This window comes from Juglans microcarpa x Juglans regia, chromosome 6D (genome assembly GCF_004785595.1).
Source record: "Juglans microcarpa x Juglans regia isolate MS1-56 chromosome 6D, Jm3101_v1.0, whole genome shotgun sequence".
NCBI lineage: Eukaryota > Viridiplantae > Streptophyta > Magnoliopsida > Fagales > Juglandaceae > Juglans > Juglans microcarpa x Juglans regia.
Genome location: NC_054604.1, coordinates 30,751,814 through 30,775,253, shown reverse-complemented (window position 1 = coordinate 30,775,253; position 23,440 = coordinate 30,751,814). Strand labels below are relative to the sequence as shown.

The 23,440-nt window shown below is 37.3% G+C and overlaps 2 protein-coding genes and 1 pseudogene across 3 annotated transcripts; 2 read left to right on the top strand and 1 right to left on the bottom strand.

The window, feature by feature from the left end:
• The first annotated feature begins 2,069 nt into the window (after window positions 1–2,069).
• LOC121235668 lies at window positions 2,070–10,015 on the top strand (annotated as a pseudogene).
• A 3,858-nt stretch (window positions 10,016–13,873) lies between these two features.
• LOC121235670 lies at window positions 13,874–15,568 on the top strand. Of its 2 annotated transcripts, none has more exons than XM_041132025.1 (6): window positions 13,874–14,406; window positions 14,494–14,596; window positions 14,681–14,762; window positions 14,846–14,897; window positions 15,036–15,090; window positions 15,198–15,568. In XM_041132025.1, the coding sequence occupies exons 1-6, from the start codon at window positions 14,026–14,028 to the stop codon at window positions 15,374–15,376; spliced, it is 852 nt and encodes a 283-aa protein (XP_040987959.1). In that variant the 5' UTR covers window positions 13,874–14,025; the 3' UTR covers window positions 15,377–15,568. The 2 variants fall into 2 exon arrangements, with proteins under 2 accessions (XP_040987959.1, XP_040987958.1); XM_041132024.1 differs by having other exon boundaries at window positions 13,887–14,406; window positions 14,482–14,596.
• A 1,904-nt stretch (window positions 15,569–17,472) lies between these two features.
• Window positions 17,473–19,481, bottom strand: LOC121235669 (beta-carotene hydroxylase 2, chloroplastic-like). Its single transcript, XM_041132023.1, has 7 exons — window positions 18,863–19,481; window positions 18,706–18,765; window positions 18,544–18,615; window positions 18,274–18,408; window positions 17,881–18,006; window positions 17,739–17,795; window positions 17,473–17,659 (listed from the first exon to the last, which is right to left on the bottom strand). The coding sequence occupies exons 1-7, from the start codon at window positions 19,256–19,258 to the stop codon at window positions 17,582–17,584; spliced, it is 924 nt and encodes a 307-aa protein (XP_040987957.1). The 5' UTR covers window positions 19,259–19,481; the 3' UTR covers window positions 17,473–17,581.
• Window positions 19,482–23,440: the final 3,959 nt, after the last annotated feature.

Below are 23,440 nucleotides of genomic sequence, written 5' to 3'. Positions count from 1 at the left end.
CACCCCTAATATGCAGGGGCAAACGGCACCAAAGGTCCAAAGCCATCAGACTAAGTAGAGATTGCAAGTGGGAAAGAAAGTAAAAGAAGATGCTTGAAAGTAGAGACTGAAAGTAAAGTTTTCTTTATCTTGGAATTGAAGGAGCGGATGAAAAGAGGGCAAGATGCATGAACCAACTTTATTCATTTTTTTTTTTTTTTAATCTCTCCACGTGGGCCGATTCCCTGGAGGTTCCCCACCCCGGTTGTATATAGCAAAATTGTTAATGAATAAGACCAAAGATAGGCCAAGAAAAAAGGAAAAAATAATCTTAGAATAAAAGCAATAAGTTGCTTGGATTGAAGGTGTAAGGAGGATTTTCCATCCCATCGACTCGTATAACAAGCTCATGAGAAACTATTGGGAAAATAAGTCAGAGAGCTCGGTCAAATCTAACCAAGCCCAACGACTCTCCTTAAAAAAGAGTCAGTGGGTCTCTGTAGAGTACTCGACCCATGAACAAAACTCACTCAAGCGTGGGAAAAGTAAACGATAAGGGCAGAGATGACTCGCCTTCCTAACACCTCCCCGATAACACCTTACTCTTGAGAATCTGCACAGCAAGTGGGCTGGAAATATAGAGAACTCTTGATCTCCTAACAACAAACATGGGGGACTTAACAAGGAATGTCTATAGGGTAAAATGAGTTAGCCGCATTAATGGCACCCCTCCCCGGACTCTATGCCATATTAATGACGCCACCCCAGAAGTCATGCAACATTAAAGGATTATAACTAAGCGAATAGTTGAATGGACATGCGCTCGCCGAAGCCAAGTATGAGTTGTCCCCACTCAGAAATCTAGTATAAAAGTCGACCCCAAGTATGAATAACTCTCTCTTATTCTTCTAAACTCATGTAAAAACTATTAAGGAGATATACTGACTTTAACATTAGAGACTCCCCGACCTCCACCAAGGCCTCCCCACTATTCGTGTTTTCTTAAGTGTACAGGTGAAATACTCAAGATCCAAGTTGCTGGAACCCAACCTAAAATCGTACAAAACATGACGTTAACATAAGGAAAAGTGACCAAATTGTCAACATGCAAAGATGTAGATCACGCTATTGGAGGAAAACTGATCTTTTGCTCTCAATCTGTCTCTGATATTACAATGCCTCATACATTGTACGTGAAAGCTTCTTTGAAGTATTATGAAGTGATAAAACAAACGACCTTAAGCACTAAATATTAATAACAATGAAAACAAAGCAAAAGAGGAAACTAATATTTACAAGCAAATTAAAATTTCATGCTTGGCGGTTCGACAAAATACTTGAAAAAGCATCTACGAATTCGGCGAAATAATATGAAATAAAATTTGTTCTCGCTTGCTCATATATAGTAATTAAACACATGATAACATTAATTTAGTAAGAGTAATATCAAAGACATTCCAAATTTTACCATAAAAGTTTTGCAAAATGACATGTTGCAACTTAAAAATTAATATCAAATTATGAGTTTCATTTATATTTATTTTATTAGATCTGTCATATTAATTATATGAATTATTATTAATAAAGAAATGCTTGAATCATAAAAGAATTTTATAAAAATAATCTTGTAGCTTGACATAACACGTCAAATTATAAAATTATTTTTATTATAAAATATATCTAATATATCAGGTGAAATGATGTTAATTTATAAATTTTTTTGTGATGTAATATTTCACTTATTAATAAAATTTATAGGTTTAGTTATTAAAAAATATTTTAATTACATAAAAATTTTATAAAAATAAGTTTATAAACAAATAATACGAAAAGTTGTAAAATTAATAAAGTTTAAATTCCTACCTTCCGGTTTTCACTGCAAGTTTAAGGGTTGGTTTGGTTTTAGAGATGAGATGAAATTAAAGTTAAAAAGTTAAATAAAATATTATTAGAATATATTTTTTAATATTATTTTTATTTTAGAATTTAAAAAAATTGAATTATTTATTTTATTTTATGTGTAAATTTAAAAAAATTATAACGATGAGGTGAGATCACAGAGAAGTTTTCTGAAAAATCAGGCCTAAATTTTCGGCCGTATCAGCCAATCAGGATGTGTCTTCTTTCTGTCTGTAATATTTTTCACGTACGAGCACGCGAGTCAAGTGTCGTGAAAGCAGAAGTGCAAAATCACCACGACCATGCATGAAGAGACTGGGGCAATCCATCAAAACCCTACTCACCAATGGTCTCTACTCACAAGCCCTCAAAGCCTCCACAGCTCCCATCCCCTACCTCATTGACCAAACCTACGCCCTCTTTATAAAGTCCGGCCATCCCCTGGACCCATACCTATCCGCCACTCTCATCTCCCACTTCTCCAAACTCGGAGATTTCTCACGAGCTACTAATTTCTTTTCCGACACCCAGAACCCCGACACAGTCTCCTTCAATGCCCTCATTTCCGGTTTCGCCAGGTTTCGCCTACCCAAATTAGTTTTCGAGCTATTTGGCACGTTGAGACATCTGGGTCTGAAGCCTGACGTGTTTACCTTGAGCTCTTTGGTGAAAGCTTGTGAGAGGTTGGAGGAAAACGAAGCTGCCCATGGAGTTTGTTTGAGAATGGGGTTTGGCTCAGGCGCGTATTTGGTGAGTGGGTTTATTGAGAATTATGCAAGAGCTGGTGATGTTGAAAAGGCCGAGAAGTGTTTTGGGGAGTGTTTGGAAGTCGATAATGTGGTTTGGACGGCGATGGTTTGTGGGTATGTGTGGAATGGGAGTTTGAGAAGGGTAAGGAGGTTTTTGTGGGGATGAGGGGTTTGGCTATGGAGCTGAATGAGTTTTGCTTGACTGGGGTGCTTGGCGCATTGTTTGATGTCAGAGAAGGGGAGCAGGTTCATGGCTTGCTGTTAAGATGGGTTTGTTATTTGGCGCTTCGATACATTTGAACAACGCGATTATGAGCATGTATAGTAAACGTGGGAATAAGGTGGCTGCTGTTAGGGTGTTTGATGAAATTGCTGATCCAGATGTTGTATCTTGGACTGAGAGGATAGGAGCTGCTTGTGATGGTGTGGAAGCTTTGGAATTGTTTCAAGAATTGCACTCCAGAGATTTGGAGTTGAATGAGCATACAATGATCAATGTTTTGTCTGCCATTGCTGGCCCAAGGCTCTTAATTTTTGGTAGGCAAGTCCAAGCACTTTGCCACAAGGTGGGGTTTTTGCAGGTGATTTGTGTTAGCAACGCATTAGTATCCATGTATGGGAAGTGTGGTCAAACGAATGATGCTAGGCGCGCTTTTGATGATATGCTTCTTCGGGATTCTGTTTCTTGGAATTCTATTATTAATGTGTATTCTGAAAATGGATTGAGTGGTGAGGCTTTCGAGGTGCTTTCTCAGATGCGTGGTCTTTGGATACAACCAAATGAGTATACTCTGGCTAGCATTCTTGAAGTGGTTTCGAACTCAAATTCTGTAGAGGAGGCAATGCAAATCCATTCACATTTGATTAAATGTGGCTTCATGTCAGATGATTCCATGGTGTCTTGCTTGATAACAACATACGGTAGATGCAGTGGGATTTCCGAATCAAAAGAGGTTCTGTCTGAGATTGATGGTATTAATGTGGTACATCTCAAGGCAATGGCAGCTACTTATGTTTATGCTGGTTGTCATGCCGATGCTATAAAATTGTTCCACACCTCAAGAAGTTTGTACCTTAATGTGGACATCACAATCTTCAGTATTGTCCTTAAAGCTTGTGGTGCTATGACAGATTTGGTACAAGGAAGAGTGGTCCACTCTCTGTGTCTCAAATATGGATTTGATCAGGACAGCTTCATTGAAAGCGCGGTTGTTGACATGTACTGTAAGTGTGGAAGCATAGGTGATGCAGAGAAGGCTTTTGGCATTACATATAAAGATAACTTGGCTGCTTGGAATGCCATGATGATGGGATATGCTCAACATGGCTGTTTTCATGAAGTTTCCAGGCTTTTTAATAAGATGTACGAATTTGGAATAGAACCGGATGAGATAACTTTTCTTGCAGTTCTTACTTCATGCTGTCATGCTGGGCTGGTGAGAGAAGCACATACGTACTTAAACTCTATGTTTCAACTTCATGGATTAATCCCACATTTAGAACACTATGCCTGTATGGTCGACCTGCTTGGTCGAGTTGGACTCCTGGAAGATGCAAAGAGGACAATCGATCAAATGCCCATTCACCCTGATGCTCAAATCTGGCAGATTCTTCTATCAGCTTGCAACATCCACGGCAATGTAGATCTGGGAATGTTGCAGCCAGAAAACTTCTTGAGCTGCAGCCTGAGAATGAATCTGCCTATCTTCTTCTATCAAATCTATATGCTTCTGCTGGTATGTGGAATGCCGTTGGGCAGATGAGGAAAGAAATGAAAGAAAAACTAGTTCGCAAAGAACCTGGTTCTAGTTGGATTCAAGTTGGGGATCTGTGCATTACCTTTTTGCTGGTGACACGTCACATCCTGCGAGTAAAGAAATATATACGGTGCTAAGAAGGCTGTATGAGCAGATACTAGCATTACCAAAACTAGAACAAAACAATGCTTTTCTACTGGAAATATGAAGCATGCAATGAAGGAATTCATCTTTATTTTTGCAGCAAGAAACTACCTGGGGGGGTTTGTGTGTTTCCCGAGCTCATCATGTTTGGTTTCAGTGTCATATCATCAGGTTCGTATATGAATATCTATTCAATCATATATATTATAGGGCTTCTTTAAGAAATGAATTTTTGCTGCGCTGCTGTGCATTCAAGTTAGCTAAAACAATCCTGATCTAGAATTCTCCATGAAAATTAAAACTAGCCAGAACTTATCGCTGTAAGCCGTGTGTTGCTTGCTAAAAGCTTTAACCTACCACGGTACTCCCTACTGGTTGCAGATGATAGGCTTAATCGTTGGTTTCTTACTTTCATCCTGGATGCTGTTAAGAAATCTACAAATGGGCCCATTATAAGAAAAAAGAGAGAGATTGAAATAGGAATACATCAGATTCTGTGCTGCATTTGAAAAAACATTTCTATTACTTTTGTGACTTCTCAAGGTGAGATTTTACATTGGAATGTAAGTGCAAAAAAAAGTAGTAGAAAAGGGGAAATAGAAGATTGAGGTTGTATGCAGTTATCCTTGACTTTGTCTGCCCTCCTTTTGGCTATGGCATTCTGTCCCTGATATTTTTGCTGAATGCAGTATCAGGAACTTCACTGACCTCCCATTTCATCTGTAAATCTTGGATACAATCACCTTACTTTGAAGTTTCCTCAAAATTGTGGATATGGTAGATCACTTTGTTGTGTGAAGTTAAAAAAGAAAATTCATGCTTGACAGATAAGTTGGGAGTTGGGGTTCATGCAAGCCAATAGATAGCTGTACTAGATTCCTTTCAGACCAACTTTGTGTAGAAACGTATCTCCATGAATTGTGCTTCTCCTCAAATAACTGCAAAGATCTCTCCCTCCATGATTCACTCCTTGCATATTTTCAGCTTACTATAAATAATAGATTTACGTTCGGTTTCCTTTTATTTACTCTGTACAGACTGTATGACAACTGTAATGCTTCTCTGTAAAGTTATATAAGTCAATGCATTAGCCATACAAACACAGGCTGCTTTATTTTCTTACATGGTATCACAGCCACACGAGGTTCCTTCTTTCATGGCTTCTTCTTCAACCTCCTCGATCCCACCTGTGGCAGAATTTTCTTCCTTGGATCTATTCTCCACGAAAACCAGCCTACCCGACATTTCCATTAAATTAGCCTCCACCAATTATCTTCTATGGAAAGCACAGGTTGTCCCTGTACTACGTGGTCATGGGTTGCCTGGGTACGTCAATGGTGAGCTTCCCTCTCCTCCTGCAATTATCCTAGGTGATAATGGTGATTCAACCTCCAACCCAAAAGCGCATAAGTGGCTGTGTATAGACCAACTGGTGCTTGGTTGGTTAAATAGTTCTCTGTCTGATACTCCATTGTCTCAAGTAATCAATTGTGAAACCTCTCGGAGTGCTTGGGAGGTTCTAGAGACTCTATACGGATGCCATACCCGTGATTGGGTTCAACAAATGAAAGGAGAGCTTCAATCTCTCATCAAAGGTAACTCTTCAATGGACGATTATCTTCACAAAGCCAAGTCTTTGGCACTGGCGCTCAGAGGTGCGGGCAAACCTATGCATGAAGATGATTTTATCATATGTTTACTCAGGGGATTGGGTTTTGAGTTTGACTCGATTGTGGCAGCCATAAACGCAAGGGATAGTTTTCCACCACTTGAAGCAGTCATCAGCAAACTAAATCGCACACGTGACTCACCTGGCACGGGTTCTATACCAAATCGCACACGGGGCAGTCCAACAGCTGGACGTGGACGTGCCCTAATAACCAGCAGAGGTTCAAAGGCTTCCGTGGTGGAGGTGGATGCTCTACAGGTCGCACACCAGCTGGACGTACACAACAATCTTATGCCCGTGGAGGCGGTTGGCCATATGTTCATAATGGCCAACTAACTCGTATCACTTGTTTTAGGTGTGGAGGTCCCAATCACAAAGCAGACACTTGTTGTGCCACAGATGAAGAGGCTGAACAATATCAAGCCTTCCTTGTTCAAACTGGAGATACCACAGATGAAACTTGGTTTCTGGCCACAAGAGCAAATAATCACATGACTCCCACTACTACTGATGCTCATGGTATTATTCCCTATACTGGACATGATTCCGTAATGGTTGGTAATGGATCTGGACTTCCAATTTCTGTTGTCGGTCAGTTTACAATCCCTTAAACTTCCCTCGTTCTTCACAAAACTCTGATTGTTCCTGATCTTAAAAAGAAACTTCTTTCTATCTCTCAATTTACTGCTGACAATAATTGTTGTTTTTTGTTCTATCCATGGGGCTTTCTAATCAAGGACTTGAAGACGAAATAGGTGTTGTTTAAAGGCCTTGTTGAAGATGGGCTAATCCATTACGTCTCAACTCCACTCCTTCTCCTGTAACTAACGTCTCAGGCACTTTGTGGCATGCTCGCTTGGGTCAACCCAGCACAAGAATTCTAAAAATGTTATTTCCATCTTTACATGTTTTGAATAAAGATGTCACTTTTTGTGAGAGTTGCATTCTTGGAAAATCTACTAAATTGCCTTTCACATCTCGTACTCTTTATGCTCCATCTATTTTCCATACTCTTCATACTGATGTGTGGGGACCAGCCCCCATTTCTTCATTTGATGATTTTCGTTTTTATTTAGTTATTGTTGATGAATATTCGCGTTATATTTGGAAGTTTCCTTTGGCACGAAAATTTGATGCCCTTCATATTTTTCCCAAATTTCTCACAATGATAGAGAATCAATTTCAAGCTCACGTTAAAATTATTCAAAGTGACGACGGTGGTGAGTTTGTAAATAACTCTCTCAAAAATTACTTTGCTTCCAAATGAATTATTCACCACTTATCTTTCCCCGACACTCCTGAACAAAATGGTTTTGCTGAACGACGTTATCGTCAAATTGTTGAAATTGGTCTCGCCTTAATGGCCCACTCTTCCATGCCCTCTCATTTTTGGTCTGCTGCTTTCACAACTACGGTTTTTCTCATAAACCGTCTACCTACTCCTGTGCTTCATGGCAAGTCTCTATAAAACTCCTTTTTCACACCGCACCTTCATATTCTACTTTATGTGTGTTTGGTTGTGCTTGTTATCCATATCTCACCCCTTTTGGACGTTTAAAACTTGACTTCAAATCTACTCGATGTGTTTTTCTGGGATATTCTTCTCAACACAAGGGGTACCTCTTTTTGAACATGATCGCTGGTCGTCTTTACATTTCAAGGCATGTTTTTTTTTTTATGAAACCCATTTTCCTTTCTCTACCACACATGCAGCCTCCTCTTCTAATTCTTTTCATTTGTTTCATGTTCGACCCGTCCCCACTCTTCTTCATAAAAATTCTGCTCCAGTTGCTCCCATTACTTCTAGACCTGTGTCTCAATCTACCTCATCTATATGTCCTGTCCAATCCCAATTGGAGCCGCAGACAATTTCCTCTACTGATTTTGTACAAATGAAATCTACAAATTCCCAAGCTGTGTCAGTGTCTCCCAATCCCAGCCCATCTCACACCCATCCAATGGTTACCAGGTACCAAGATGGGACACGACGGCCCAAGGTATTTTTCTCCACCAGACATCCACTTCCAACTTGTTTTCTTGCTGCACATGTTAACCAGCCCTCTAAGCCCAAAACATACAAACAAGCTCTCAAGGATCCTATTTGGAAAAAGGCCATGCAATCTGAAATAAAACTTGGACTCTAGTTCCTCCACCAATGGATGTCAACTTAGTCAGCAGTAAATGGGTCTTTAAGATCAAGACACGAGCAGATGGTTCCATTGAAAGATACAAAGCTCGTCTTGTTGCACGAGGCTTTAATCAACTTTACAGTCTTGATTATGATGAGACCTTCAGTCCTATCGTTAAGCCTGCTACGATCCGATTGGTGCTCAACTTTGCTCTTTCTCAAAATTGGTCGTTACGCCAATTTGATGTTAGTAATGCATTTTTGCATGGAGATTTACAAGAAAAAAGTCTATCTCACTCAACCACTTGGGTTTGAGGATTCAACTTATCCCCGTTATGTTTGTCATCTTCACAAGGCATTATATGGACTAAAGCAGGCTTCTCGTGCATGGTACATGAAGTTTAGTGCTTATATTCAACAAATGGGTTTCAACCAGTGTCCAGATGATGCGTCCTTATTTTTTCGTTGTCAAGGTACGGAAATTATACTTCTTCTTATATTTGTGGACAATATCATCATTACCTATTCTTCAGAGTCATCCATCAGTGCTTTTCTTTCTCATATGTCAAAAGTATTTCATATGAAGGACCTTGGAGACTTGCATTATTTCCTTGGGCTTCAAGTCTCACGTGACAATGATACTCTCACATTATGCCAGACCAAGTACTTACTCTCCCTTCTCAACAAATTTGGACTTGAAGGAGTCAAGCCCGTTCCAACACCTTTGACGTATGGTAATTCACTTTCAGCCACTGATGGTCCTCTTCTGATGGAGCCAACTCTATTTCGGCAAATGATGGGGTCTCTAAAATACCTCACTTTAACACGATCGGATATAGCCTATGCTGTGCACTTTGTCTGCCAATTTATGCAAGCTCCCCGTGCTTCACATCTAGTTGCAGTTAAAAGAATTTTTCGGTATTTAAATGGTACTGTAAATCTGGGCCTTCAGTTTATTAAAACACCCATGTCTCCTCTTGTTGGTTTCACTGATGCGGATTGGGCAAGGTCTAAGGATGATAGGCGCTCAACTACAGGATTTGCTTTTTTATGGGTCCAAATTTACTGTCATGGGGTTCTAAGAAGCAAACAACTGTATCTAGATCCACTGCCGAAGCTGAATACCGAGCTTTGGCATCTACTACTGCAGAATTAATGTGGTTTATAAATTTACTTCACAGCTTGGGCTACGTACTTTCAGCTCCTACGTTACACTGATAATATAAGTGCCCTGAATATTGCTAAAAATCCAGTGTTCCACCACCACACGAAACATATTGAAATTGATGTTCATTTTGTGCAAGAACAGGTAGCCCGTGGTGTCATTACTCTTGCTCACATTCCAGGCCATGCTCGGGTCGCAAACATATTTACAAAAGCTCTGTCCAGTTCCAAGTTCACTCCAAATCGCAGCAAGCTCTGTGTTTGACCAGTCCCACCTTGAGCTTGAGGGGGAATGTAGAAACGTATGTCTGTGAATTATGCTTCTCCTCAAATAACTGTAGAGATCTCTCCCTTCGTGATTCACTCCCTGCATATTTTCAGCTTATTGTAAATAATAGATTAACATTTTTCCTTTTATTTACTCTGTACAGACTGTATGACAACTGTAATGCTCCTCTGTAAAGTTATATAAGTCAATGCATCAGCCAAACAAAGTATTACAAACACAGGGCTGCTTTATTTTCTTTCACTTTGGTACTCATTGAATTAATAGAATGACTTGTCATTCACTTGATAATTGATTCATAATTAAATATGCAATGGTTGTGAATCATTCTGATCCTTTACATGTGTGGGTTGAGGTCCTGAGGATAATATTGAAGATCAAGTTACATTATATGGGATAAGGGATCTCTGATTGATGAGAAAAGACAATATAAAAGTTACAAAGAACAATGATTAGATTTAGTAATGCATATTCTTAGCTTTGTTTCATTTCATGGTATGGAGTAAACATAGATCATGGAGGCTGCTTGACCCTGAGTGGCCTTCAGTCCCGGTGAGAGCAAGCTTGGCTTGCGACACCTTGCTACACATATGACTCTTAAGCATTGAAATTTTGGTTGATAGGTCAGTGATGGGTGGCATTCATCCAATTTTACAGAACAGTCAAACTTGATGAAAAGCTGGATGTAATCTCTTGGCTTTTGTAAGGTAGAGGTAATATCAAGGGAACTGATGCCTAAATGCAGGAAACTACATGCCATATGAGTTTTATGACCCAGTCTTTCCTATAAATTCCATCTCCCGTTGTTTCTGGCCTATGTGTTTATGTTTCATGCTAGCTTCAATTATATAGTCATGATCTGATGTGCTAAATTCTGATGATGTTTCTCCTGTTTCATAATATCTGCCAATCACAAATCTTACATATCCATTTCCATGGATGGACATGCATGATTATCATGTCCATTTCAATGCTATGAACACCATGGATATTTTAATCATCTTTTTGGTAAAGTAGAATATATCACTAGAAACACTCCATTAGCGGGAGGAAAGGGAAACAAAAATGGAAAAAAAATGAAGTAGAACAAGAAAATTTTGTTGGTACATGATGAAGATAATCTCATGAATCAAACAGTGTCCAACGTGGATCTTTTCTTTCTACTGTGTCAAGCCTCCCTCATTTAGCTTTTCCTGCAGGAGTGTTGCCGATCTGACGAGGCTCCAGAGAGCACAGAGACTATGGAATGGAAAGCATATACTGCTATCCTAGACTTTATCTGCCCCCTTTTTGGAAGAGGCCTGCTTCCCCTCAAACTTTTGGCGATTGCAGTAGCGGGAACATCACTGACCTTGTTACTCATTGTGCAAACAGAGTCAATTTCACCTTCTTTCTTCTAAATATTCTTGTTTGATAGATGTGACCCAATCGTGAGTTTATATAGCATTACATCTTCCCCTATAATACCAGTAACGGGGATGATTGATCTTGGTGAGTGAAGATAGAAACAACCTTTTCAGACTGGTGGGGGTTGGGGAGCATGCCAGCGCGATTGTCTGGCTGTACAAGATTCCTTTCAGCTCAACTTGAGACAACTTGACTTCATAGGTTGATTTGATGACTGATTGATTAAACAAAATGATCCATAGTTTATTGTGCACTCTGTTTTTCAGCCTGTCTGATTATGAACACGTGTGGATTCAAGACATATCTAGGAGCTCCCTTGTAGACCTTGGCCCTGGTTTCTGGATTTCTTTAGTGGATAAGTGGATAAGGAGTATGACAGGATTTGAATTTATATAATGAGGGTTTAGTGATTTTTTTACTTATTTATTGTCAGTTTGACAGATATAGTTTGTTAGTTTAAATCCAAGTTGGGCGGGTTTCAGGGAGCAGAGCTTATATTTATAAAAATTTTAATGACTGGCCTTATTTTCAGGGAGATCTCCTTGGTAAAATCAAATGGCTTTGTTAATACCTACAGGTCAGTCCACCTTGCTCAATTATGTGCATTCTTATGTTGGAGCACATGATGAACCAGTTTGTTTTCCAGGAGAGTGATGATGATGATGCTGATGGATGTAGCAACGGTTATGGTGCTCCATCTCTTTAATAGCTTGAGGTTTTATTTATTTTAGCGTTTAACAATAATCATCTTGATTAGTTAACCATTTGAGGAGATTATTTAAAATTCGTTGCCCTCATTATGATCTGTAGTCTTGAATAAGTCCTGTAGTATGTGGTTATTTTGGAATTGAAAGCTACTGGACAGTTTGTTTTAAAATGCTGTTATTTGTGTCTCCCTTTGCCTGGTTTTTTTTTTTGGTTCATTTCACCCACTCTTCTTATGCACACTGACACTTCTGCCCATCAGCGCCATGTGCTGCAGAGTCGTCATATGCACAATAATTTATAATAAAACAATTCTTTAATCCATAAGCCTCAATATAAACACCTGACAGTCTCAATTCATGTTTACAAGAGCAGCAGCCAATCCCTATAATCATTCCCAAATGGAATGGGGACATGCTCCTCCGTGTATTCACAAACGGTGACAAAATTTTCCTCTTACAAATCTTGAAAACCTGGAAACCAGCCTCTTATCTAATGTACAAGTTCCATTCACATACCCTATGTTCCATCACTCATTTTTTATGATGAGAAATCTCAGAGACTGTACAAACATAACATGTCCTTTTACTCGGTTAAAATCTGGATCCATGTAATGAGTACACATCATATGAATCAGGTAAGTTATCGACTTTCCACTGGTGAATGACAAAAATATTAGGAAGACAGTTTTTGGTCAGACCTTTAGAGAATGATGCACCTAAACTTTTGAGCTGCATATTGAACAAAACATTATGTAAGTGGGAATACAGTATTACCAAATGATTCCCAAGACCTAAAACTATAGCCTCTTGAAGCTATATATTAATTAATATAGCCAGAGAATAACGCTGGCATGCCTCCCAACACCCACACACCGTTCTGGTGATCCTGTCTCGATTTTCATACCGTCCATCAGATTGTTGCTCACAATTGTTGGGGGCTGTGACTTCCAAACGAAAGAACCTCTGATCTTGTGAACATTGGTCTCCTTTTGTTAAGGGAGGATAAGAAATTGTAGAAAATAGTCCTCAGCATTTTGATTTTGTGTCTAAAAAGAGCAAATACCTTTATGTGAACTAGAAGATGGCCATGCCCCCAAAGCAACACGCCAACACCTAAATTAACTCTTCTTAATTCATATGCAGTGTCACTGACTCTCTAGAATTTGAGCGTTTGCAACCTAGGTAAATTTCTCACTTTCCTCGTTTTTCAAACTTTAGTCTGCAAAAATGTCATGTTTGGCCTCGAATCCCTTGGGGTTGTGACATAAATTATGCCAAACTACGCCATACAAGTTCATTTAAATTAAAGAATGCCCCATTTGTAGCTGCCAAAACCGCGGCAAAAATGTTACTCTCATTGGCAGCACTCGTCGAACCGCTGTTACATGTCATTCCCAACCCACCTGCATCGTGGTCTCAGAAAGCGCTCCCCCCCCCCCCCCCCCCCCCCAAAAAAAAAAAAAAAAAAAAAAAAATCATAATTGGCGATTTTGGGGCCTTCGGCAATGGTTTTTGGCTGCCACTGAAGGCCAATTTTCTTGTTCGTGAAGGTAAAATGTGTAACTGATGAAACTATGGCGAGCTTTCATATTTTGTTTTCTTTATGAATGGCTTTCTGGTCAGCCATTTAATCCAAGAATCAGCAATATCTATGTTAGAAAAGTTCGGTATCTAACTCCATACATCACATTTGAGTTTTGGATTCTCTCCATTTCATTAAAAACGAAGGGTGCCTATTTAATATAAAATATGGAGTCTTTTGATTGTTTCACGTGTAATTCTTTTGAAAATACGATGACCAATAATGCCAATGCTCAAGGGATGTGTTATTGATGATGCCATTAAGATGTCCCTATATGCAATTGAAGGACTCACCATTTTTTATGTGTTCGGATGGGGGGTGTTGGGATAATGAATTGATTCTTAGATTTCATTGCAAGGAACAAAACATTGGAAAGCAAAAGAAACCACAAAATCCTTCTAGCTAGAGATTCCTTCTTGAGGCAAAAGGCATTTCATTATTCTTTGCTCCATTCTGTCACACTAACACCAGTATTAATCCTCCTTCCCTCCCAAACTTCATGTTTCAACCCTACGTATTAACCATCCCCACTCATCCTTCGATTTCAGAGGGCAATGGCTGCTGCTGTCAGTTTCTCCTGCCGAACCCCATGCCCACGTTTGAGCTCCAAGGCAGAGGCATGGCTTGCCCACGGACCCAGCTTGCTCTATAAAGGAACTTGTCATTTTAAGAACAACAGCAAGATAATACCTCAGCGTGGCCTTTATGTAAGAAGGCAGGCAGAAAGCAGAATGTTCAGAGGCCGCATACCAGTTAGAGCTACTTTCTCAAATAGAAACTCAAGTTTTGGGTCAAGTTCAACGTCTTCATCAGATACAATCAACAGATTCTACACATGCATCAATGAGAAGAACTTGAAGCAACTACGTGAAATCATATCCGAAGACTGCTATATTGAGGACTGCTCCTTTCCCCAGCCATTCCAGGGGAAAAAGGTCTCATCTTCTTATCCTATTCTTTTTTACAATTACTCTCATTACCATAACAGGGCTTCGAATGAACTATTGCAGGAGTTTATGCAGTTTTTGGAACAACTTACTGCATGCATGGGCCAGAATGTTAAGTTCACAATCGGACCTGTTTGTGAAGGAGATGAGTTGGCCGCTGGAGTGAAATGGCACTTGGGTATTACTCTCATCTTGTTTCATCTAGTTGTTGTGTGCCAAAACAATAATTCATCTCTGACAAAGATCTTCTGTGATATGTTAGAATGGAAAAAGAAACAGATCCCCTTCACCAGAGGCTGCAGCTTCTTTGAGTGTTCAAAAAAGGGAGAAAGAATAATTATTGAGTATAAACAAAACTAATTCAATTTCACGCCACTCAATTGCCCAAACAAACCACATTTTCTCACAAGATAGTAGTTATCTGCAGGAAAGCGCAATTCGTGATTGAATCACCATTCAAGCCAGGAGGCTTTGCTCTGGTAATACTAAAAACCATTATTCTCAGAAAACAAAATCCAAAAGTGTTTGACAATATTGTGAATACTGATGACTCTTATCTAGTTTTCGACCCTTGAATTTTGTTAATCGTGTGGGCTTAATTCCATCATTAAATTCAGATTCTGTTGAAGACTGTGACATCATTATTTGATGATTTCCCCAAGGCCACCGAATGTATGTTGTTTAAACCTGAACCTAAATTCCAAAAAACTTCAGTTTAGCAAAAGCATCACATCCTTCTCTAATCACCAGGAAACATGACTGATATATACTTTCTGTAGGGTTCCTGAGGAGTCCCCACGTAATAGTACAATGGGCACTAAGGATTTACGCCATTCTTGTGGCACCTTTTATCAATCCTCTGCTGGAAGGCTACATAAAGTTTTGGAATGTTGTGGCTCGAACTCTTCTCTTGGCATTTAACATCTTGCGCTACATTTCTAAATTCTTCTTCAACTAGACGAAGACGGCATGCAAGGCTAGCAGTACGAGAGCAATGGCTTCACGTCACCTGTCAGTGATCAGGGAGTCATCAATGTTTATACAATTGGACCAGGTGTCTAACAATGAGAGAACCACCAATGGTCTAAGAACAGGAGCTGGGAGGGGCGGAGGCCAGCGTGCTAATTAAGGCAACAATGGAACCATTCTTCTCTCTCTCTCTCTCTCTCTCTCTCTCTCTCTTTTTTTTTTTTTTTTTTTTTTTTAAAAAAAAAAAAACTGGTTTTCTCTTGTTATAGTCTTCTCTCTTTTTTATGTGGTCATAAGCCAATAATTTAAGACCACATAAAAAAATATTAAAAAAATAATGATAAATAAAGCAGATCACTCTAAAATCATTTGCTTTTGTAGCACTTAATACCTGTAGGAAGTTGATATGTGCACATTGGGTTTAATTGGTAGCAATTCCTTGCACGTCATCTCTTCCTCTGGGTGAAGTACCACTGCCTTGGACGTCAAAATATCAATATGCAAGCCCCCAAACACATCATTAAATATCACAAGGAAACTGCTCCTGTCTGTTTCCACTTTGGCCTATCATGACCTTTGAGTCCACCTGATTATACTGATCTCCCACCACCTTCCAAAAAAAGAAAAAAAAAAATAAACAATATTTAGTTGGGCATGCTAGGTTTTTGTTTTAAAGAAGTTGGAAGAATTTGTAAGTTATTGAACTCTAATTATATGTATTATTTATTTATATATATACAATAATTAGACAGTTTTATAGGAATTTTTTGAATGTTTATACTCCCCAGGTATTTATGGTTGTAACCATGGTTTTCATCCGCTATAAGTGAAGGCTATCAATAAAATTGAGATACTGTTCTCTTCTTAAAAAAAAAATAGACAATTTTATAATCCAAACAAATAGTACTTTCACTCTATTACACAATCTCATGATATCATTAAAAATTTATGATCATATAAATAATTTTAATTATACGACATGGCGTTACGCTTTAGGCAGTGTTTTGTGCATCAATTTTGGATTAACATCACACATTAGTTTAGTTTTGATAATCTACCAAACCCACTCCATTAATGTGAAGGTACACCTGAATGGAAGCTGGACCTTGCATGTGCTTTGGATGCAAGACCTCGGTTTCCCCTAAGAATTATAAGACATCGATCTCCATGTAGATGAATATCTATGAATATGTTGGGAAAAATTACATATATAAGTGGAAGATAATACAGTACTGCTAGCTTTGTTTTCAAAAACATTCTGTAAAAACTTGAACCTTTTTACAGTATTGTGCAACACTTGACAAATTTTTATGCCTTTCCCACCAACTCATTGCTTTCAATTTTAGTAGAGAATTGCGGATCTGGCAGCTTACCTACCTTGCTTAGTCCACACACACACATAAATGGAAGTAACTTTTCACACAACAAGTCGTACTTCATGCTTTAGGGTTATCTCCCTCGGAGATTTTGGACTGCATGGTTCTAGAAACAGTCGCTTTCAAACTAGGCGAGTTGAGTTGAATTTAATGAGTTTGTCATTTACTAATCGAGCAAATATCAGCTTTCAAGGATGATATCTTTTTTTCTTGCAGATCGAATTTGATTCGAGTTTATCATAACGGTATCGAGGGGACTATGAATGGACTAATTTATTTACAATCCTTCAGCCAATGTAGAAATATATTTAGATTGTTTTTTTGGCCACGTGGGTTAATGATAATGTCATTAGATGTGAAAACCATCAAAGTTAATTACAGAAACAGTTAATTAATAATCTCGATCGTATTGACTTTATTAATTGGGTCAATATCCATTTACGTTCTACATAATTCAACAAAATCAAAGTACTTATCATTGTCTGTAAAATGTCAATTGAGACTAAGGTCGGGTTTGGATTTAGAGATAGATGAGATGATTTTAGATAAAAGATAAAAGTTAAAAAAATATTATTAGAATATTATTTTTTAATATTATTATTGATTTGAAATTTTAAAAAGTTGAATTTTTTTATTATATTTTGTATAAGAATTTAAAAAATTTGTGATGATGAAATAAAATAAGAAGAGATAAAATACTTTCCGAATCTGGATTAAATGAATCGAACTAATACACAAATGAATCGTTACCAATGAGTTTAATTTACAGATTTGGACAAAAGATAATTGAGTAGTAATCCCTTTCTATAGTTGACCATTCAAGAACCTTTGGATTGCCTAATCATTCGTTGGATTTCCTTCTCCAACTCTTCCATCCCTCCCACTTCTTCTAGTTCCTGCAAATAGCATTAGAGATAGATGCATAAATAAGTAATTGCAGAAAAACAAACTAAAGTCCTTGGAAAATGCTCTCACCTTTGAACCCAAAAACAACCCATATGGGACGCCACCAAATCTATCCGAGTGATGAAGCTGTGCAACAACAAGAGAATGAGCATGTGAGAGAAGAGGTAGGTAGAGAGGGAATCAATGCTCAAAATAGATGCATGGTGTTTACATGGTGGGCTGCAGCAACTCTTCGTAAATAAGGGACATTGGCAATGGGTCCTACTGGGAATCGACGGTGGACGAGCCCGTCGTGCACAAACATGTAGGCCATCCCAAACACTGTGATTCCTAGACCCTGTTTTTGTATAAAAAAATTCAAAAAATAAATAGGATTTATTTTAGCATGAAAATATTATTGATGATCCACGTGGTTTTTAAGACGTCCCAAACCGAGGACGGCAAGACGACCATCGGACTTCTCAGAGCACTTTTCGTAATTAACAATGCAAAGCAAGGTGGGGTCAATAAGTTCTCCCCACGTCACTGGTCTAAGATCCGGTGACCGGCATATAACAGCTACGAAAAAGACGTCGTTGAACGGGAGAGAGCGAGAGAGACTCACGGCACCGAAACAGAGTCCTGGAATTAGACCCTTTTGAGAGGAGCCGTAAAAAAGCAGAGCAATCGCTGGAACCGCATTGGTTATGGCGAAAACATCGTTGAGTTCAAAGGTACCGTCCCTCGCTCGGTGGTGAGACTGCAGATAAAAGCCAAACCACCTAAATCAAACCAAAATAATTACCAGCACTCTGCAGTTAAACACAAAAGAAACAGGCTGCAAATCCAAACTCTGTACAGGAAAAATGCACTGCACTGCAGTTCTATGACCGACCTCGTGCATATTCCACAATGAAGCGTGCCATAACGCTCTGTGAGCCCACCTAGCCCAAAACTCCATCCCCACCTGAAACTCAACAATACCCAGAAAACAATATATCACGGATGGATTAAATTGTCAAGTTACGCTTATTGGAAACGGAAGAATTTGACTTACAGCAGCACCCACAGAAAGAGCAAACGTACCCAACATTTCAAAGAGTGGGAATTCTCCACCCTGTCCATCAAAAGAAATCCGATACGTATTTAAAAGCAAAAACAAAATTAGCAGAAGAGGAAAGAAAATTAAATTAATTTGTAGAAGAAGATAGTACCTCCATCTGCCAAGAAGATTTGTAGAAAATAGCCACAGCTGCCGTGGAAGTGACTCCAAGGCTGGACATGATTGCAGCGACCAGGTACGTGTATCTTTCGGATCTTTTTCTTGCTAACCTCTCTGTCACACGCGAGGCTGCGACTTGGTTCTTTATATTATCAGCCGATTCGACAGTGTTTTCCTTCTCGACTTGAATGACATCCTCTGTTTTCTTCTCCATGACCAAGCATAGTCTCAAGTTCTTGGCTTTCCAACTTCTTCTCTGCAAATGGTTAGGCAAAGTTAGTCTAAGCGCGTAGGGGATCGGTCTAGAATTGGGTCTGGAAATCCGGAAAGTCCTTTGCTTGAAACGGTCTGCTATTGAGCTTGAAGTAACCGAAACACCAGTGGCCATGGAACCTCTGTTCGAAAACAGGGTACTCCAACGAGCTCCCCAAAACGAAGTAAAAAGACGATGGATTGGTGGGGGTACTTAACAAAGAAGTATTTATTCCCTTCAATCTTCGTAGTTTCAGTTATATACAAATTAAAACGCACACCCTTGTAGATATGGTCATCTGTGTAATAATACGTCCTTCTGGTTTTGGACCACCATGGATAGATCGAAGAGGATGACGTTCCTTCTTATGTTTTTTCTTCATTTTATATATAAAGTGGGCGATCAGGTGCTGCTGTTTGTGACGTTGATGTGTGAGAGAAAACAAAAATGAAATCCGGAACCAAACGTAAGGGAAAATACGGCCGCAAAGATCTTCACAGGTAATCTGGACTTTAGTTTCCAGACGTCGACTGGGTTGGATCTCCTCAAAGTTTCGAGGCTTCTTCCAAATCCTCTTGCTTAATTCTAAAAATTTATTATTATAATACTACAATGAATTTAAACAAAAAATAACACATAAGAAGTATTAGGTTGATGGATTTTGCTAGCGTGTATTTTTTTAAAAATATTTTTAAATATTTTTCAAAAATATACTAATTCATTAATAGACTAAGAGCATTCTGCTTATGTATAATACAAAAAATGTAAATTATTTAAAGAATTGTTCATAAAATGAGTTTTATTCGATTATATAAAAGAACATGTAAAATACAAATTGTTACAACAAACCCATGTAGCGGGTACCGTTCATTCTTCAAACAATTTTATTATTATTTATACTTCATTTACTCTTGCATTTCTTTTTTACTTTTACATTTCAATACAAATTCTTTTTATTATTCATCATTTAAAACACCTCTATTTTATTTTTTCTAACAAATATCCTGAAAATATTATTTATCCAGTTTTTCATATTTTGATTTTATTTTTTATTTTTGTTTGACTTATATATTTTTATTTTGTGTATATAGGACTAAATTATATATATTACATTGTATATAATAATATATTGCAAATATAAAAACAATATAGATATTACAAATTTATTGGTAGAAAGGAAATGTTTAAAAAGAATAAAAAATATTATTTAAATGATATGAATAAAAAATAAATAAACTGATGTATGATATATTGTATAAGTCAGTATGTAAAATAGAAAAAATGAAATTTAATGATGTATTTTAAAGGATAAGATAAAATAACTATTGTGAATGCTCTTAAATCACTTACTTAATTATTAAATAAAATAAAATAAAATACACTCGCGGTTAGAATGAGAGAGCAAAACTATAGGGCATACCATCATTATCTTTAGGTTTATATGCGAATATCACAAAAAAACTTTATGACTTAATTTAATATAGTAGAACTATCTTATAATAAAAGAAGTTTTAAAATTTGATGACATTTCTCATAACACATTCATTATAATATAAAAGGTGAATGTGGTTTGACTCTGGTCATCCTAAGAGAGGGTTTGGAGGCCAACCCACCCCATTTGAGAGGGTGGTCGGCCACCCATGGTCGCTTTGGTTCTTACCATTTAAGTGGGTAGACGTTGACCCTTTCAGATGGAGTGAGTTGATCAATACAATCTTATATTTGAAGAGTAATGATACACGAATAACCATTTCTATAATATGTTTTAAGAGTAATGTTACAAATACTTATAATTTTATGTACAAGATTCATTTTATTAATTTTATTTTTAGATTTAAATTTTAAATTTTATAACCTTCAGCATATTAATACCTGACATGTCAGCTTGTATTGTTCTGTAAGTAAAAATTATAAGTACATATAACGTTTTCCATGATTTAAATAAAAGATATTTCTATTAAACGGTATTATTTTTATAAGTTATTTTACCAAAGTATATTTAATTTAAAATAAGGTTATGAAGAAGGCTGAACATGCATCATTTCTATATTCAATGGCAGCACTATTTGATTTTTTTTTTTTTAGTTTTTAGTAAATATGTTTTTTAAGGTAAAATCCCAATAATAATATTGTAATGTCAAATAAGACGGTTATTGATATGGGCCTTAAGTTCAAGGAATCCTATACCACGTCAACTTTATAAGTGAAAACAAGTAAAACATGTCCATCTAAAACTCAAATCTTTTTTGGTTAAATTTATCTCAGATGACATTGTTCTGCTGAAGGCTCGGGATCGATACTGATGGCGTCTTTGAGTGGAGTCGTGTCGGTCCAAGGAACACATGAGACCCTACTGCGTTGGTGTCATACCCAGCCCAGCAAGACAGCAGTTTCCAAAAGAGAGATGTTCAGAGCTCAAGATGTATAATTTTGGGTTATACGACGGGCCGTTGCTCCCGAGATCCCACCTTACGGGCTTAATGAATCTCAACTCAAGTTAGCTACCAATATAATCTTCATGGGAATCACTCATCCTTTTTGCCTATTTGTCATCCTATTAAACAATTTATGTGGGTTAAAAATATAATACAAATAATTAAATTTATCGCTTCTCATCAGTTTAAGTTTTTGATATAAGTAATGATTTCACAATGTGAAAGAAAAATAGGTGTAGTGTGCGGTGTATGGATGATGAGTAGAAGAACTCAATTAATTTAGCAAGAATAACAAAATTTAAAATAAGTGTAGTGTGCGGTGTAGACAACTGGATAGCAAAACTCTATGTGAAAGATTCACGTGTGTTTGATATAATGAAAATTTTACTTGAGAACACTAGGCATTCATGCCAATTCTTCAACCGAAAGATAAATTCAGATCCGACCTTCAAACCTAAAATTGCAAAACATAAATAACAATCAATCAAGGCGACGGGGATAGCTCTGAAGATTAAGTTAGTATTCAAGCAACAAATCAATTTCTTAATTAGTTGTATTTTTTTTTCTCTAGAGAGAGAGTTTACTACTTTGTGGCTCTCTTATATTTATGAGAAATGATATTTATAGTAATTACATTGTCCGATTTTGTTGGTCATTCCTGTTAATTGGTCTTGGAGGAAGTTATCAGGCCTTAACGGACCTTTTTATCTTAAGGGGCTGGTACAGCCATTGAGGATTATTCTCACCCTCACCGAACAGATAATTTTTTTTAAACAATTTTTTAAACCTCTTAAATATTTAAAAATAAATAAAAATTACAAATTCATTAAAAAATACTTCTTAATCATTAAGAAAAAAAAACAACAATAAGTGAGAATTGTCGGTCGGTGAGAGTGGCATTTTCCTTTTCTCAAACGCTCCAAGAAATGCTAATTTGATTGGTCCCGACTTATGGCCCAATAGTTAGTGTAATTTCTGTTTAATATATATATATATATATTTAAATAGTAGTCGGTATAATATTATTGATAAAATAGGTATTGATTCATTTAATAATTGTCGTATCAATGTCATTATATATGGGTATTAAATAGATACCATGTCTATAATATATACAGATAACATGGGTACGTGCATGTGTAGGCAGTACTACTGTATGCATGTTAAAATGCATGAATACAAACTCAGATAAAAAAACCTAATTGCCTGTAACCCCAAAAAACCATAGTTTTATACAAAACCATGTTCCATTCTTACAATCATGATTGAATGATTTGCTTCAATCCATCTTTATATGTCAAAACCCATGTAGTTATATTTAAGTAGAAATGCTCCATCGATCTACCATGCATGCATATATATATATATATATACATCTCTCTCTTTCTCTCTCTCTCTCTCTCTCTCTCTCTCTCTCTCTCTCTCTATATATATATATATATATATATATATATTATGATGGATATTATGGGTCCAATCTTCTACTTTTATGGGGAATCATGTATACCAAAGAGGGCGCATTAAACATCACGTACACCAATCTATTTTGTTTCTCGATGCGATTCCTATCATCATCATCTCTACTTCCTTTTTCAGTTCTCTATATATATATATATATATATATATATATATATATACTGCCTAGGTCAATGACTATGTATTTCAACCATCACATGATCTCATTAATTTCTATTTGCTCTTAACTATAAATGAGCATGAGTTCCAACTCCACGGAATAGGATCGATCAAATGTTATTGTAATTAACTTGATGGATTCATGAGATATTTTTTTGGGATAAAAAAAGGGTGTAGCATTATTAATATAATTAGATCACGTTGTTAGAGGGAATCATTATTGCCATCAAAATAATTAGATATATGG

What these genes read in the sequence shown, in the direction of transcription:
- LOC121235670 (XM_041132024.1), top strand. Translation starts at nt 14,026, where the DNA reads ATGGCTGCTGCTGTCAGTTTCTCCTGCCGAACCCCATGCCCACGTTTG. An exon ending in TGGAGTGAAATGGCACTTGG is followed by an intron (nt 14,597 to 14,680) that starts GTATTACTCTCA and finishes GTGATATGTTAG; the next exon opens with AATGGAAAAAGAAACAGATC. An exon ending in AGCCAGGAGGCTTTGCTCTG is followed by an intron (nt 14,898 to 15,035) that starts GTAATACTAAAA and finishes CATTAAATTCAG; the next exon opens with ATTCTGTTGAAGACTGTGAC.
- LOC121235669 (XM_041132023.1), bottom strand. Translation starts at nt 19,258, where the DNA reads ATGGCCACTGGTGTTTCGGTTACTTCAAGCTCAATAGCAGACCGTTTC. An exon ending in AATCTTCTTGGCAGATGGAG is followed by an intron (nt 18,766 to 18,862) that starts GTACTATCTTCT and finishes TTTGATGGACAG; the next exon opens with GGTGGAGAATTCCCACTCTT. An exon ending in GAGTTGCTGCAGCCCACCAT is followed by an intron (nt 17,796 to 17,880) that starts GTAAACACCATG and finishes GTTGTTGCACAG; the next exon opens with CTTCATCACTCGGATAGATT.